The sequence below is a fragment of the Eptatretus burgeri genome, chromosome 13 (assembly GCF_056783735.1).
Source record: "Eptatretus burgeri isolate ZD-2024b chromosome 13, Ebu_testis_v1, whole genome shotgun sequence".
Classification (NCBI taxonomy): domain Eukaryota; kingdom Metazoa; phylum Chordata; class Myxini; order Myxiniformes; family Myxinidae; genus Eptatretus; species Eptatretus burgeri.
This window is the reverse complement of record NC_140973.1, coordinates 81,262,152-81,281,022: the sequence shown is the minus strand read 5'-3', so window position 1 is coordinate 81,281,022 and position 18,871 is coordinate 81,262,152. Positions and strand designations below refer to the sequence as shown.

At 46.1% G+C, this 18,871-nt stretch overlaps 1 protein-coding gene across 1 annotated transcript in view; it reads right to left on the bottom strand.

Annotated features, from left to right (window-relative positions):
- The window catches only part of LOC147014910 (ATP-dependent translocase ABCB1-like), a 120,691-nt gene that overhangs the window by 40,890 nt on the left and 60,930 nt on the right, over positions 1-18,871 (bottom strand). The window contains exons 17-19 of the mRNA XM_085853367.1: positions 10,368-10,598; positions 9,460-9,606; positions 72-176 (exon numbers count right to left, since the gene is read on the bottom strand). Of these exons, the coding sequence (XP_085709493.1) occupies positions 72-176; positions 9,460-9,606; positions 10,368-10,598 (483 nt within the window). The remainder of the gene's footprint in view (positions 1-71; positions 177-9,459; positions 9,607-10,367; positions 10,599-18,871) is intronic.

The following is an 18,871-nucleotide window of genomic DNA, read 5'->3' as shown; positions in this document are numbered from 1 at the left end:
TTTTACTTGTTTTTCAGGAAAGGATAATCAATCAATGTGCAATTTGATTTGCATACCAAAACAAAAATTACCTGTATGAAGAATCCAACGAATGAGACAATACCAAGAATCAAAAACACTCCAGAGTACAAGGCAGTTTCAGCTCTTTTTGCATCCGAGTCTGGCTTCCCAAAAACCTGCAGGAAAGAAATATGGCAAACATCAACACTTTTTTCTTTCTATACATAATCAACGCTAATGAAAGAGCAAAACGACACGAGGAAAGCAACAATGACAGGTAAACAATCAGGAATGAACAAATGGGCCGGCAGGATGACAGAGACACTCGGCTCTGAGCTGTTATACCGTCGAGCTTGGGTTTGTTTAAAAAAAAACAAGTTTAATACAAAGTCAGGGCTCAGGGTAGAGCTCAAACACAGAACGGATCAGGACACAACATAACAAAACTCGCACACTCTCTTCAATCCCACTCTTCCCTGCAGTTCTTCAAAACAGTCGTTCACCACCATCTCTCATCTTCCCCCATCCAAATCCTCGATCTTTTCTACCCCCGTTAATCCACCCCAAATCCACCTCCTTCAAATTCCCTGCTTTCCTGCATGAAAGTCCCTGTAATGACCATCTTGTATTCCCCATGTTCCACACCCCATCCCTCTCCCTTCCACAGATCTCCTAATGTCTGTTGCACACTGTTTTGTGCTTCCCTCTCCCACCCTCCTTTGTTATATGTTCTCTGTGTGTTAGCTCTCATACAAGTCTGAACATTATATACAAAAATAATAATAATAACAAAAGGAACAGCAGAAAGAGAAAGGGGAAATGCCAACAGTACGGCTGAGGGAGAAAACACACGGAGACGGCCAAACAAGGGATGTGGGTAACAATGAGAGGTAATGGAGAACGCAAGGGGTGGACAAGATGGATGTTTTTTGTTTTGGGAGGGAAGATGGATTAATGGGTGTAGAAAAGATCATGGTTTTGGATGGATGTACTGAGATGGTGGTGAATAGCTGTCTTGAAGACTTGGAAGGAAGAATATGGGTTTGAATCTCAGCCAAGCTATAAACTGTAATTGTGGTGTTTCACAGGCAGGTGTTTTTATTTATTTACTAGATGACCCGTGAACCTGTTGGGTTGCCGTTGTGACAGCGGTTAATAAAAAAATCATTTAAAAAAATAATAATAATAAAAAAACATAGCTCCAGCGAACTATACCGCTGAGGTTGTTTGCATTCATCAAATTCTCCCGGAGTACTTGACTGAATCGGGAATTGCTTTTTTTAATCTTTTTTTCATTGCCCAATTTGAACAAAACGCGATACTGCACACTGCTGGAGAATGATGTGCAAGGTGGCACAAAAAATTTTGCACTGTCGTGTACCGTTTGGGCTGTATTTTGGGAACATACATACAAGATGAGAGTTTTAGTAATATATAGACAGAGAGATAGATAGATGTCATCTACATGAGAGGGTAATGGAAGAGCGAGAGCAGAATGAAAGGGAACAAAATGGAAACGGGGAAAACACCTTCAGCAGAGGAGAAGGGAGAGTGAGATCAAGGGTTGGGGGAGAAAGACATGGGGTGAGAAGCTGCACGCAAGCTGAATGAAATACAGCAAGAAGAGGATAAAACAGAAAAGTAGTAAATCAACCAACAATGAACAGCAAGAAGCTAGAGAAGAGAGTTGGGGGGGGGGGGGATCATAATAACCTTGAAAAAAGAATTGCTTGGGAATGGGGTCATTTGGAGTAGAAGAGATGAGCAAATAATTTTATATAAAACATGAGCAAATGTTTTTGTTTTATGAAACACGAGGAAATACAACCCATCACTTTGCTGACAGGAGTATGGGGACGAGGTGGGGGGGTGGGAGGGGAGGAAGGGGTGAGGAAAGGAGAGCTCGGAAGTGGGGAAAAGCAAAGAAGGGGGAGAGAGAGCGAGGAAGGGGGGGAGAGAGAGAGCGAGGAAGGGGGGGGAGAGAGAGCGAGGAAGGGAGGGGGAGAGAGAGCGAGGAAGGGGGGAGAGAGAGCGAGGAAGGGGGAGAGAGAGCGAGGAAGGGGGAGAGAGAGCGAGGAAGGGGGGAGAGAGAGCGAGGAAGGGTGGGAGAGAGCGAGGAAGGGGGGAGGAGAGAGCGAGGAAGGGGGGAGAGAGCGAGGAAGGGGGGAGAGAGCGAGGAAGGGGGGAGAGAGCGAGGAAGGGGGGAGAGAGAGCGAGGAAGGGGGGAGAGCGAGGAAGGGGAGGGAGAGAGAGCGAGGAAGGGGGAGGGAGAGAGAGCGAGGAAGGGGGGAGAGAGAGCGAGGAAGGGGGGAGAGAGAGAGCGAGGAAGGGGGGGAGAGAGAGCGAGGAAGGGGGGGGGGGAGAGAGAGCGAGGAAGGGGGGAGAGAGCGTGTAAGGGGGAGGGAGAGAGCGTGGAAGGGGGAGGGGAGAGCGTGGAAGAGGAAGGGGGGAGAGAGCGTGGAAGGGGAAGGGAGAGAGCGTGGAAGGGGGAGGGGGAGAGCGTGGAAGGGGAGGGGGAGAGCGTGGAAGGGGGAGGGGGAGAGCGTGGAAGGGGAGGGGGAGAGAGCGAGGAAGGTGGGGGGAGAGCGAGGAAGGTGGGGGAGAGCGAGGAAGGTGGGGGGAGAGCGAGGAAGGTGGGGGGAGAGCGAGGAAGGTGGGGGAGAGCGAGGAAGGTGGGGGGAGAGCGAGGAAGGTGGGGGGAGAGCGAGGAAGGTGGGGGGAGAGCGAGGAAGGTGGGGGGAGAGCGAGGAAGGTGGGGGGAGAGCGAGGAAGAGGGGGAGAGCGAGGAAGAGGGGGAGAGCGAGGAAGAGAGGGAGACCTGCCTGCATGCTTTCTCTCCCCCCCCCCCTCCAATACACATTCCTACAACCTCCTTGCGGTGCATGCTAACCGTACACGTGCACCAGAGATGTATTCATCCTTTCACTCGCACACATGCATGGATTTCCCCACACCTGCACAGTGGCATGGCCCACGTGGCTTCGGCACCGCAGCATAAGCACATAATTCGTGAGACGTCCATATAACTTCCTCCACAGCACCACGCAACACGGGCCAGGGTGCAAGTTCAAGTTTGAGTTCATTGAACTTGACATCGCTGGTACCCAGCCTTGAAAATCTTCAGGTGACCATTTTACTAAAGCAATGCACCAGTCACATCCTTTGAAAATATACATTGAAGGTCTACAAACAAATCCTCACCACTTGGGTCACCAAACGTCACTTGGGTCACCACTTGGGTCACAAACAAATCCTCACCTCACCACATGGGTCACCACATGGGTCTACTAGCCTTTAGTTAGAATTTTCACCCTGCTCAAGCATTACATTGCAAAATAAAATCAGTTAAGTACGGAAATGATCTTGAGACGAACACCAAATCCCGTATACAGACAGTATCCATCGAGTTCTAATGGCACTTTTATGGCGTACTAGTGTGGATTGGCTCGCTATACTTGCCTCTGCACGTTGTTGCAGAGATTGACGTCACAGATTTGCCATGTTGTCATGATTTACACCAATCATAATACAAGCAAGTGGAGGTACATTCAAAGTGCACCACCTCCATACCAAATAAATAAATAACAAATCCTCCAGCAAGCGACATTGCCGGGGCGCCTTTGGCGCCGGCAATGCCGCCATGCAGCACATGGAGACGTTATTGGAAGGGAGCAGTGTACAATAATTGAATGATTAAATGCATAATTAAAACAAATAAATAATAATCATAATATAATTGATTTTTCAATCAATTGCAGAACAGCTTACCTAAACCACCTCCGTTTCATCCGAAAACTGTAACTTTTTGAAAAGTAATTAATTGAAAAATGAATAATTAATCGATTACTTGATTATAATTAAGAAATAAATCAAAAATACCCTTGATAGCCAAATCACTTATTCACTGTCATGTCCAAATATCAGCTTCCTTGCTCAAAAGGTGCCTGAGATATTGCCCAGATGAGAAAATAAATAAATAAGTCATGAACAATTCGGTCATTGATGGTACGAGTCATTGCCTTCAATGAATGTCTCCCTTCGTTGGTGTGCTCACTAAGCATTTTGCGTTGTACGATGGCTGTGTAGTCCAATGCGGGAACCTCAGCGTCTACTGCAAACATTGCAGGTATAGGATATTCCTTGCGGAGCTATCTCTTGATAACAAGTCTCCCACATTCAAAGTGGTCCAGGCCTTTGTGGCAAATGTTATGCCAAGCTGACCTGTTTGTGGCCTGATGTTCCCAGGTGGCGAATGGAATGCCACAAGACTTGTGTAGACTTAAGGGCATCCTTATAACGCTTCCTTTTTCCACTGCATGAATGTTTACCAAATTTAAGTTGGCCATAATAAAGCGCTTTCGGGATTCTATGGTCTTCCAGACGTGTGAGGTGTCCTGACCAGCAAAGCTGGGCTCGCATCAGGAAATACTCAATTCCTTGGATACGACAGCAGTCTGGGATTGAGGTGTTCGGCATTTTGTCTTGCCAGGTGATGCCAAAAATCTTACGAAGGCATCGCATACGGAATTGATCAAGGCGTTTGATATGATGACGATAGGGTGTCCAAGATTCGTGTCCATACAGAAGTGTTGATAAGGACAATGGCGCGAGACACTAATCTTGGTGGCCAGGCAAACACCACGTTCGTGCCAAAGGCAATGCATCAATCTTCCAAAGGACACGCATGCTTTCCCGAGTCTTGATGTTACTTCATTGTCAATCATTGCATATTGGGAGAGGACACCTCCAAGGAAGCAGAACTTTTTTTGTGACTCCTCCGCAGTCCTCAGTGACTTTTGGGTCTTCGGTGTCTTTTTAGGTCCTTAGAGTTTTTTGGGTCATATGGGTCATTGAGTTATTTTGGGTCATCTGGGTCTTTTTGGATGTTAGGGGTCTTCAGGGTCTTTTTGAGCCTTTGATGACTTTTAGGTCTTCAGGGTCTTTTGGGACTTCTCCAAAGGTTCCTAAAAGACCCTCCCCACATTGTAGCCGTGCATATGCACCACCAATGTTTACAGCTCACTACCAAACAAAACGTCACCCAACATTTCATAAATATCTGCCACCCCTGACTCCCATCCCTATAAACCAACACAAAACTTTATTTTGCATATATTTGTGAGAAAATTTTGTGACTCCACATATTTAATAGCTTGCATCCCAATAAAAATAAATATGTCCCTGGCCACCCTCCCTCTGCTCCCCACCTGTAACACCACCCCCATCATCCACACTGCAATCCTCATGTACACACAGCTCTTCTTCCACAAACAGTACTCCAAGCTCCAACTGCACCAATCGCAACCTAAACACCATCATCCCCATTTGAAACCCCCTCAACTGCAGTACCCCAACTGGCACAGCCTGTTACCTCATCTTCACCCAGACTCTCACCTGCACCCACTGCACCGAGACTTGGGACATCACCCATCAACACAGTTTGTCACCTGCCCCTCCAACGATATCAGCGCACTCTGCATGACCATCATCATCATCATCATCATCATCATCATGTGCACCCTCCACAATCCTCATCACCCCACATCTGCCAAACACCTCAAGCCACCCATACTAACACATGCATTGGTGATAGGTCCACCCAACAATCATGACTGGGTGTCTGGAAAGGACAGAGGGCCATGAGGGCTGGTTCAGGGGCTGATCATCACTGGTGCTCCTCATGGCTGGTTCACTTCATCGTGCTCTGTTTAGCTTTCTTCATCTTGGGTGCTAGTCTTTGGACTGACTGCATCACTGGCTTTCGTCGTCTTGCACCTTGTTTCCAAAGCAGGCTGCATCAAGTCCTGCGTCCACCCTGCACATCATATCACAAGGGAAGTCTCCGCCTGCATTGTTATCTTGTTTGTGAAAGGGTAATCTATGGCACTGACAGTGGGTTAGGTTTCGCTCATTATTTCTCATCATTGTATTCAAGTTTGTGTGTTGCCCATCTACCTCTTTGTGTCTTTTGATTTGCTTGGTATGTTCCGAACCGCTCGTCTTGTTGTTGTTGTTTTTTTACCAGACCCTTCACAACCGCAAGAACCAATAAGACTACAAAGAGCCCATAAGACCGCCTAAAACCTCTTTCGAGCCTTTCAAACACGAAGACCCTTTCAGACCAATAACAGCCTGGTGTTGGCTCAGTGGTTTGGGTGGCGGATTGGGATCCTAGGGTCCTTAGTTCAAGGCCCGTTGGCCGCTGAATTAAAATACACCAGGGGGTTGACTCAGCCTGCCATCCTTCTGAGGTCGGCGAAAGGAGTACCAGTTCCAGTGTGTGTACTGATAGAGGGGCACTGCATCAGCGACACAGTCGCGCTTCAAGAAATGATAGCTAGGGGCAGCTAAGCTGCCATACGACTACCAGACGAATCTCTCCATCGAGTGCAGCCTGTGGCTCTGGTTGCATCATTGGTTGGGACGTGGCTATGCCGCTGATGCAGTGTCCCCCTTACCAGTACACTGGTGCTTATTTTGCCGACCTCGGAAGGATGACAGGCTGAGTCAACCTCCTGGTGTATTTTAATTCAGCGGCCAACGGGGCTTGAACTCAGGACCCAAGGATCCCAAGCCGCCACCCTAACCACTAAGCCAACACCAGGCTTACCAGACCAACAAGGCCCTTTATAACCTCAACACCATTTTGAAAGCTAAAACCCTTTCAAAACCAAACACCATTGAAGACCCCAAAGATAATTTAGAACCCGACCACCCTTTACAATACCGAAGAGCCTTTTGAACCCAAGCCCCCTTTAAAATCCTTTCGAGCCCTAAAAGCTTTTAAAGGGGAATCAAAATGCAATTTTTTTTTCTTCTCAAAACCATTGCAGATCATTAATCGCGGTCTCATTTGAAGGGGACAATGAAAAAAAAATTGTCAATCACAAAGTGTCGAAAAAAGCCCGAGGCCTGGAGTGTCAATTTTCAATTCCGCGAGTCACGTCACACCTTGAAGCAATATTGACCCGAATGGCTGTTTTACATCGAGAAACAGTGCATGTTGAACTCGGATTCAGACACCGATTCCATAATCATCAGCAACTCTGAAGGTTCTCAGAATGATGAAACTGATGAGTGAGATTTTGAAGAAACTATTGGAGACAAAATTAGTGATGGAAATGCTTTCGAAGAAATTGTGGAGCAGTCTCGTTACGAGCCTTATGCGAGTGATTCAGTGGAAGTGTTATTGAATATGAAACCGCTGGTCACATGATCACTTCAGCTTGGGAGGGTTTGATTTCACATTCAATTGACGGTTTATAAAGGGAGGGATTTTGTATTAATTGATAAATCGGTTTATATATTACTCGAGCAGAAATACCCGTCACCGCCCGACAGATGACACCACAGAGAAAATGAGCGAGAAATTGTTGTCCCTGTCTCGCTCTAGAAACGGGTCTTTCCCTTCTGTGCACATGGGGTCTTCAACCTTAACAGAATCATCTGAGCCTCAGCTTCTTGGTCTGGACATCTCCTCTAACATCTGTTGGGATAAGTACATCTCTGGTATTCCTGAAAGTGTTTCCAAGCGAGTTGGTTGTCTGTCGAGCATTTTGTATCTGTACAAGACAACAAAACGTCCCCTCATGGAGGAATGTTGCCACTTATCTTTACTTGATAGGCTTCAGAAACGTATAGTTAACCTGGTTGGTGCCGAAATGGGTTCAACTCTTCAACCGCCCTCTCACCGTAGGTCAGTTGCCACTGAGTCTGTTCCACAGATATTTTCATGACAAGTGTTCTGCTGGACTTTCTAACTTGGTTCCTCCTGTATGAGTGATTGGACGCAAGACTCGGTTTGCCATCTCTGCATACCCATGTACTATAGCTGATCCAAAGTGCAGAATGAAAGACTATGCAGATAGTTATATCCCTCGTGCCGTCTCGCTTTGGAATTCACTACCCATAACATGCTTCCCATTATCCTACGATCTACCCAGCTTTCAGAGGAATGTCAATTCCTACCTCGTACATCTTTGAGGTTACATCACATTTCACCTGACATCTGATACTTCCTGTGTGTTGGATGTTTTTTGTTATTTTTCTCTTTCTTTTTTTTTGTTTTGCTTTATCCTTATCTTTATCTAACCTTACCTTAACCCCATACCTGGAGAGGCTTTATGTCTTGTTTGGGGGCGATTTGCATTAAAAAAAAATCCTTCCTTTATTTTCCACACAAAACACGTCCTGGCAAGGGTCTGTAATCTCTGATTGCTTTTTCTTGTGATTATTGTTCTGATTTGCTATTATTATTATTTTTTTCTTCCTCCAGATTTTGTGACTCGAGTTCCTTAAAAAGAGAAAGGCCGATGATACTGAAACTTTGCATACCTATCAGACACATTTTGAAGGTGTGTTGTCATGGTTGACCTTTGTGATTGGTTGACCATTTTAGTGGCCATATTGGATTTAAAGAAAAACCTCAAACAATCTTCTTCTCCAGAACCACGTAACCGATCGATGTGAAACGTCATATATTATATGATAGACTTCCCATGTGGAAAAAAAACGTTTGCAAACTATGATGTCATCAGTCACATGGTATGGTGGCCATCATGGATTTAAGGAAAACCTTTAAACATCTCTTTTCCAGAACTGCTGAACAGATCAATGCAAAATTTCATATATATGATGAACTCCCGATGAGAATTTTTTTTCTGAACTACGATATGATCAATTATGTGGTATGGCAGCCATCTTGGATTGAAGGAAATATTTTTGAAAATCTGCTTCTCCAGAACTACTTATCCGATCGATACCAAGCTTGAAATATACGATCGCATACCCATGTGGAAAAAGTGTTGAAAATGACGATCTCATCAGTCATGTGGTTTGGCAGCCATATTGGATTAAGAAAAAAAAAATAACTTGAAAAATTCACTACTCCGAAACCGCTTGACCGAGCGATACAAAACTTCAGTTATGATTGACCACCCAAATGAAAAGTTTGTTCACAGTGATGTCATCAGTAACGTGGTTTGGCAGCTATATTGGATTGAAGGAAAATATTAAAAATATATTTCTCTGAAACCGATTAACCGATCAATGCAACACTTGATATATATATATATATATATATATATATATATATATATATATATATATATATATATATATATATATATATATATATATATATATATATGTGATCGACTACTCATGGGGAAAAAGTTTGCAAACTACGACATCATCAATCACATGGACAGGCAGCCATATTGGATAGAAGGAAAACCTCTTAAAAATCACTTCTCTGAAACCCTGATGCTTCTTGGCATCCTTACATATGCATCAGATGATCGAGTTCTTTACTTCAGACATAAAGTTTGATGTTCTGAATGTTAGACTTGGAAGCCGTTATCACTGCTCACAGTTCGATATTATTTTCATTATTATTGTTATTATTATTATTATTATAAAAACAACAACATTGGTATAAATGTGCAAAGTCATTCTCACCCCAATTATTTTACCAAAGAAGAATCCAAAGGCAGGGGGTACTCCCCCATTCAAAATGGATGCGAACAAGCCAAAAAGAATGAGCACAAGCTCTGGTTTGTTCCATGCTAGGATCTTCCAAAAGGACATTTGGGGCACATCTTCCTCCTGGAATAAAATAATAAATAAATATAATCAAAATAAATGAAATAAAATCTCTTAAAATATGGGGTTCAGTACAGAAGGAAAAACAACACAAGCACAGCACATTTCACCTGCAAATCAAACAGAACTCGTAGCAGTTGGCTCAAAGGCAACAGTGCTGAACTTAACACAGGCTCATTGGAAAACTTATGGGAAGTACAAAGAAGGGGGGAAAAAAGGGGATTTTAAACGATGCCAGGCATTTCAATGACAAGATGAAGGAATTAAAGGAATTGCAAGGAGGGAGGCCCATGACAGTTGCAGTAAGGGAAACCTGGTTGAAGGATTGCCAGCGAAGGACAAGCTGGATTAAAAGCAGATTGAGAGATGGTGGCAAAGCAGAAGGGGGTATTAAATTGTAGGCATGCACATAAAAAATAGTGTAATCACAACACAACAAATAACATTCGGAATAGCAATTTTACTTTACATGAGTGTTGAGGCACGTGGAATAGGAGAACAGCAGGGGCCGAAGAAGCAACAACACAACATGGAGCAAAGGGAAAACAAGACAAGACGTATGGATGCATCACAACATGAGGTAAGGAAATTTGGGTAAAGGAAATGAATGGGATCCTCAGTGGGTGTAATAAAGCTCGGAGGTAAAAATGGAAGAAACCGTGGCAGCGGCGACAAACTTGCTGAAGGAATGCAAATATGATGGATTATATCCCACCAAATTATGGTGAGAGTCCCCCCCAACTTATCACTCTCTTGTAGTTTACCTCTTGCTCATCCATCTCACTTCTCCCACGTTTTGTGGACCTTTTACGCTTCACTCTGACGGAAGATGCAAGCCTTGTGCTCAGTTTTCGGCTCAGTGTCCTTACTAGTGCACCATGAATGTCCACGATATCCAGCTCTTCACTAATGGGTTGCTCTTCATCATCCACAACATCCACAATATCCTCATCATCCAGTTCCACTTTCTCTTGCTTTTCTGTTTTGTCCAACGTCTGAAATGTAGATCGGGGGGAATCACAGTCAACAGTTACATGCCATTAATGAAGCACAGGTATGAAAATACCATCTAGACTCTCTTGCATGAGATGAGTCCCCCACACAAAACTCTTGATACAGCATAGTGCTGTCTAACCTGTGGGTCACATGTTGGTGGTGGGTGGAGGGGCGACTGAGACTTGAGTGCATGCAAAAGGAGTGGGGAGAGGGTGGTAATATGAAGGGGAAGGAGAAAAGCATGAGGACAGTGGAATGGGAGGAACATGAGAAGAGGAGAAGGGGCAGAAAGCATCAATGCACGTTATCCGAAGTGGAAGTCGTCGAAGGTTGGTTGGGTCTAAAAGCGTCACCTACCCCTTCCAACTTTTGTCACACCCTTCCGATCCACCCCAGAGTCTCCTGACCCTGATAGTGAGTCAATCTATCCGCATGGACTATCTGTGGAAGGGTATGCAGGCCCATCTGAATCTTGAAAATCACATCAGTCACTTGTCAAAGCACCACTGCAGGGCCCTTCCAGGATGAGGTAAGTATTGGACACACACCCCTTTTCCTCCGGGGCCAGTAATGCCAAATAATGTCTCCAGGAAGAAAACGGGGTGCATGAGCCTGTATATCGTGTCTCAATTTCATATGCGAGGAAGCCAAGCCAATTTGCTTCTTCGCAAACTGTGTGCCGTTTCCATGATCCGATGTTAGGCCCTCTTCAGAGTGTGTCATCATGTCCTGGATTCCTTTGGGCCAATTTCCCCCAAATTTCGCTTTTCATCTGGCTGTACTGGCAAGCAAGTGAATCCACCTCCTCCGGTGACCTCTACTACACTTGGTGACGACAGCTCTGCTCCTTACCGTGCGAGGGCTATCGGACACGATAAGCACGCAGACGGCCAATATAGGCCGAGTGTCCACCAGGGTGCGACCCACGATCAGTCCTTCGGCTCCCTGTGAGGGCCACGGCTCCACTAGCCCCAGCTGACCAATGTGATGCGCACCTGCTGTCCATGTCCCCTGCACCTCCTCGTCATCCCCCAGTCCGACCAACTGCAGCCTCTCAGGACCCAACCACATTTAACCCTGCCCAAGGTCTAATTGGCAGTGGTGTTCCCCTAGGAAACTCATTCCCAGAAGACAATGGTCACACACCTCGGCCACCCATATCACCACATTGACCTCCAGACCACCCAACTCCATCCTCACAACCTCGCACCCCAATATTGGAGCCATCGCCCCCGTAGCCAGTTGAAGGCTGCGTCCTACTAACCTATCAATTTTATCCCAGCCTCCAATGCTCTGGTCTAATACATTCGGATTTATAATGGTGTCACTGGCCCCAGTGTCCACCACAGCTTCACAAAATCCCCCCTCAATTTTGCATATAACCCTCAAATTATCCGTGCCAATTCTTCTGCAATTTACTATCTTCACCAAAGAAGGGCACTTCCCCCACACACTTGCCAGCCGAGCATGGCCCCGTATGCTCAGCCCGCTCTAGTTTCCTGGACAACCCGCAGCGGCTGCCGGGCCCACCCTAGGCAGTGACCCCCTCTCCAGACCCTGTGATCCATTGGGAAGTCCTCCCCTCTCCGGGCTGTGAGGCCTGCTCAGAGGTCTGTGTATGGGTGGGTTCCGACAGTATCGCTGCATGTGTCCTCTTCTCCCACATTTGAAACAACTCCCAATAAATGGATCCTTCACAAATCCGGACGGTGCACCTCGCCCAAACTCTTCTCCCCGATCCTTCCATATCCAATTCCAGCTCAGGGCCAAGGCACCCCCCCCCCCAACCCAAGATTATATTTGACTTGGGAGCCTCCGATGCCAAAATGTAATTTGAGGTGGGGGTCCCCCGAGTCATTTTAATCTTGTCCTGCATATGCCGAATGGACAGACTCATTTCGTCTCGCAGATTCTGTTGGACCCAAGCAACCTTTGCCTCAATGTTACTGTTCACAATGTTCAGCCGCTCCTGTAACATCTCATCCACTCTGTCCCCATAGGTCTCTATCAATTAATGCCTGCTCTTGTTCTGAGACATGGGCCCCCAGCTTTTGCACCTCTTCAGTCAAACCACCACTCTAGCACTTGCAAAATGTCATTTCCTCTTTCTGTCGTTACTTTATGACCTCCATGTCCTCGTTTACTTGGTCAATTCTTTTATTTGTGGACCAAATTTCTTCTTCCAACTTTTCTCCCATTCTGACCACCTGGATTTGACCCTCTTCTGTTTTTCCCAATATTTCTTCCCTCTGACTCAAATCCTTCTGCCATTTTTGTTTCCATTTCTCTAAATTGGGCCACCAATTCCATCTCAAATTCTCCCAGTCTGTCCTCCATTCGGAGCTCTGCCTTTTCCTCCACTTTCCCAACTCGTACCTCCAGTTCCTTCAATTTTTCCTTCCAATCGTCCATTCATTTCATTTCATTCCATTGTTCCTTCATTTCATTCGTTAGTTTATTCATTTGTTCACTCATTTCATTGCTTTGTTCATTCAATTTGTTTTCTATTCCATTCATTTGTTCCTTCATTTATAAATTTCTTCTATTAATAAACAAAACAGGTCTTGGTTGGACATCACCCCTGCTCCTTGCGTCTCATTTTCCACCACCGTGGGGGAAGAGGGACCAACACTTGAGACGGGCGAGACATCCGTCCTCTCATTATCACTCATTTCTCCCCCTGACTCGTTTCCTTCAATAGCATCACTATCTAGTCCAATCATCGACATTTCATGCTCATCCACCATTTCGCGTGTGCATTCAATCTCCCCAGATGAAAATTATTTATTACACATTATGCCTCGATTCCTACGACCACCTCCCTCTCAATAGTAGAGAGGCAATCGTTTATCAGTTTAGATTCCCAATTCTTATTATATATATATATATATATATATATATATATATATATATATATATATATATATATATTTTTTTTTTTTTTTTTTTTTAAGCTTAGCTCACTCTGAGGCCAAATGTCGTGGTCCCGATGGATTCAAGAATCCCTCCCAGATGCCAAATGGGGTGCTGGGGGTGGGGGGGGGGGTCTAAAAATCCCGCTCTGTCACCAATTGTCGTGGAGGTGGCTGGGTTTGAATCCCGCTCCTGTCAGCAATTGTCGTCGGAGTGCTGTGGTTCGAATCCCACTCCCTAAATTTGTGGTAGCCAGGCAGTTAGCACTGACCAACCTCCTGGGACGGTCGAGCTGTCTTTATTCCCAGAAGTCGGACACACTCATTGACATGGATTTAAGCTCGCGCTCGAAGGTATGGCAGATGGCAACGCCGCTGTATGGGGGAAGACAACAGAGCCCAGTGAGGGAAAAAGCGGATGGAGGAGTACATGGAATGGAACAGAAGGTGGATTACGGAGGATGGACAGCACGAAGGGGGTTTGATCCGCGAACCCCACTACAAATACACGAGATGCAGTTTCTTTAAAAGGGAAAGGGAATTTCTACTTATAAGGAAAATAATGGCGATGAAATGTAACTAATAAAATAAATGACTTATTTTATTGAACAAAGGGTGTGAGTGAACACACCCTTTGTTGAAATCAATCACCAAATAAATGAACACAGACAAAGGGTGACAAATGAAAATAACCCCCCCCCCTTTTTAAATACACTGGTACTCAGCCTGGCCAAGGGCTGGCCCTCATCGATCTGGTGTTGGGGAGCTTCGTTTGGCACGTGAACTTGCAAGCAAAATGGCGCAGTCTTTTGTCGAGCCGGGGAGGGAGGCGCCTCCACCATCCATGTGCACATGAAGGCAGGATGGCACTTTACTTGTGGCAGCTTTCCACACTCTATATGCAAAAATCTGGCCAGCACCTCCTCGATTGGCTCTGCTCAATCTGCTCTGCTTGATCACTCCAGACGTGCAATCTACCCTGCTCGATCTGCTGTCTCCAAAGCCCCCTCGACAAGCACACCGAGCCTTCGATGTGCCTCTTTTTATCACCCTCCCTTTCCTCCGCCCCCGGGGCATGGATCCTCACCTCCAAACCTGGGAATGCGGGGCTTCTCCTGTTGTTGTTTCAAGGACTTGGTCCCAAGCTTATGGCCTGGTTTAGAATATAAAACATAGGGAAGAATCACAAAGGGTAATCACGTACAGGGGAACTTATTTTTACTCCCGAAGATAATTAACACCGCACCACCTGTCGTGTGGTGACACAACACTTAAGCTGACAGATTCCCTGACATTTTTACATCGAGATGCTTCTACCCATCCATGGACCATGCTACACTATACAGTCCTATTAAATCAGTTCATCTACCCCCATAATCAAAACTATATATATATATATATATATATATATATATATATATATATATATATATATATATATATATATATATATATATATATATATATATATATGGCACCGCGAGGAGAAGTGATGTAAGGGACACATCGGCCATTTTGAAGTTAATGCCATATAGCACTATTTTAAACCTTACCCTATCATCCGAGCCTATCGTCATCATATCATTAAAAAATGTCACTTACATCACTCCTCCTCGCGGGGCCATATATATATATATATATATATATATATATATATATATATATATATATATATATATATATATATATATATATATATATATATATATATATATATATTTATATATATATATATATATATATATATATATATATATATATATTGTTACGAATTCTGGCCCGCCTGGCGTGCGATCGGCCGCGTACCTCTAAAGGCAGCCGCGTCGCCCACCGGACGGACAATTCAGTCGTGACCCTCCTGGAACTACCGCCAGGAGCCAATCACGAGTGGGGGTTTAACCTCACCACAACCCAGTCCGCATTCCACCCACACGAAATAGGGTGAATCACTGAATGTCGATATACCTAAATACCCGCACGGGTAACCTACCGAGGGGTTGCACCACGCCGCAGGTCAGCTTAGGACACGAACCGCTTTAGCGGTTCGTTCCGTGCTATAGGGATAACGGAGCGGTGTTATCGCCGACCTCGATGGTTCAGATTCTTCTTTACTCGGGTGTTCAAAACCCACTCATTCCACGATGCAAGATGGCACTTAAAATGTGGTGAAAGGGGGACACGCCGAACGGGATACGTTGCACACAAGGACATTTATTATAAAGCACATATTGCACTCACAACACAAGCAAGGAATCATGCACGTATTTACAAGCAACGCAAATAAAAAGCAATACAACCGACTACAATGAGAATGTACATGCACTTAACAGGACACGGCGCCACAGCATACATACAAAAACAACAGGAAAACCCTCCCCATAGGCAGGGAGGTAGACGGGGTTCGTAAACCTTTATGGTCGTGGGCCGTGGATGACCGAAAAGGCCCACAAGACCGTGCTGGTTACCTGTCCCCTTGAGGTGTGACGGTGGGCAGGTCGCGACGCCTTGTTCCACGGCAGCTCGCGTAGCCACGCCTGCTCTCGGGCCTTTGCGATGATGTGGTCGGTGAGTTCTCTCAGGCGTCCCTCGCCAGACGTGCAGATTTGCACCACACAGCTGGCAGGGCTGCGCCGCCCGTCTGCATCTCCGAGGCGTCGCCCGGACTCACCACCGGCCCGCGCCTTCATCGACAGGTCGCCCAACGCCAAGACGAGAGAGCCCGACCTCGACCACCAAGAGAGAGCTCGAAGATGAAGCGAGAGGATGACATCCACCAAGGGAGCGAGTAGAATCCAACACGACCCCGACCACCAAGAGAGAGCTCGAAGATGAAGCGAGAGGATGACGTCCACCAAGAGAGCGAGTAGAATCCAACACGACCCCGACCACCAAGAGAGAGTGGGCCTTGCGCGCGGTCCGCCTTATATAGCACGGGGCTCCGCCCTTCGCTCCTCCCCGTTTTCGGATCCACCTTCCTTCGAGAAGGTTCCCGAAAAGGGGCGTTCCCTCACCCCGACCGCTTCACGCTGTGCATCCAACAATCGGCGGCAAGCTGCCCTCCCCCTTTCCTTCACACCAAGCGCGGGGAAAATAGGCAGGAAAAACCCCACAGGCTCGCAGGAGCTTTTGTCCTGCCAATCCTTCTCGGACGGTTTTGACGCGGAAACCGTTTTACCGTGGTCCACAGAGGATGGCGTTCGTAAGCGGGCGTAGTGGCGAAGATGGTGGTGATTGTTGTGGGGGTGGTGTGAGCATGGTGGGTGTTGTGGCGTAGTTGGTGGCGGTTGTTGTTTGCGTGGAGGTTTGTTGCAATGGTGGCTCAAAATAACGATAGATAAAGAAAAACGGCTATCTCAAAGAGTCGCAGCCCGGTGAACATGAAGAATTCCCTTTAAACAATGGTGGGGACCTATCTGCACATAAACTTAGTGTCATAACTGATCTTAGGACCCTTTATGATGTATTACGAATTTCCACAGCCGTAACACTACATATACATATATATATATATATATATATATATATATATATATATATATATATATATATATATATATATATATATATATATATCCGTCCATCCATTGGGACCATACTCTGTGCAGAGCATTGCTATTGGGCAGAATCCTGGACAGGTCACCACTCCGACGCAGTGTACCAGCAATCTGGTTCTCATTTTGCCAACCTCAGGATGACAGGCTGAGTCAACCCAAACTGGTATTAATTCAACAGCCAAGCAGGATGTGAACTCAGGACCCTGATTCCAAACCCACCACTCAAGCCATTAAGCCAACACCAGGCATATATATATATATATATATATATATATATATATATATATATATATATATATATATATATATATATATATATATATATATATATATATATATATAGTAACGGAAATGGCCCTTAGTAGGCTACTAAATATAGGATTAGCTCAAATCCCCCATTAAATGCACGTTTAGTCAGGTTGTTTGGTAAATGGACGTTACATGTGTGTCGGGAGATGTAAGAGGCTGTTTATTGTTCGTGTGGTGGTGGTGTACGAGAGCTTCCTCTTCTTCCTTCCCCTCTCCGGATGATAGGCCCCGCCCAGTCGGCTGAGGGGGAGTGGCCTGGAGAGGGAGGTGGAGCTGGGGGAGGAGTTTGTCGGCTTCGTAAAGGGGCACACCCCGAAAAGAAAAAGTGGTAAGAAACTGAGAGGACGGAGGTGATTCGGCCGTGAGAGAAACGGCAGTCGGCTTTGAGAGGTGAGCGAAGAAAAAGAAAGAGCGTGGTTGATTTTTGCCGGGAGAGAAACTGGACATGGGCGCGCCGGGTCTGCCTTCTGTGGCCTAGAGAAGCGAGCCAGGGCCGAAGGAAAGGCAGGGAAAGGACTTCCGGAGGTCTGTCTGCCCTCGGCAGCGAACGGAGACCTCTTGGAGTGGTTCAGTTTGGGAGAAGTACAAAAACTGCAGTCGGTTTCGAGGCGTGCTGGGGCTTTGAGGCGAGAAAGAAAGGAAAAGGTGATTCTGCAGAGAAAGAAACTGAGAGGACTGAGTTGAGCAGTCGGGCTTCGAGGAAAGCAGAAAGAAGAAAAGCCAGTGGTTATTCTGCAGAGAAAGAAACTGAGAGGACGGAGTTGAGAAGTCGGGCTTCGAGGTGGGAAGGCAAGAGAGGAAATGACAGAGCTTCCGACGGTCCCTACTCACCTCACAGCTCGACGTCTTGGAATCCCATGAACCCAGCACCTCAATTTGGCCTTGTCTGGTGAACAGGCCAGGCCTGGACTTGTATGCTGGACCTTGGGAGAAATCAGCTGAAACCCATCGTCGATCTGACGGTCTGGCGCAGTCGACCTTGCAGGGTTTGAACGCGCCGAGGCTGCGTGCGCGGGCGCTGCTGGGAGCGCCCCAGCCTCCATTTCGCCACGCGGCGTGTTCGAGCTTGGGCTCGAATCCGTGGACAATCGGCTTATTACGAGCGACATTCGTGCATTTGACACTTTCCTCTCGTCCATGAAATATCACCAAGTACTGTGTCTTGTCTGCATGCTGTCTGTCTGTCTTGTCTGCCTGTTGTTTAAGTTATATCTCGGTAAGGACCCCCTCGAAACCCGTAGTTCCCGAGTTAAGAACGGGTTATCGATTGTTAATAACATTGTCGTGAATACTTTGCTTGTGTTGTGTTCCCCGATGTTCCCCAATAAATCTAGTTGATTCGGATGAAGTTGCCGCTACGGATTAATTTGTGTCGCGTGGAGGAACGATCCGTTCGATTGGAAAATAAAACCAAAATGGTTACAGACTGGCAGAAAACTCTAGGCATCTGACAACACCAGTCTGTAACCAGGGTCTATTTCCCCAACTGGTAATGTC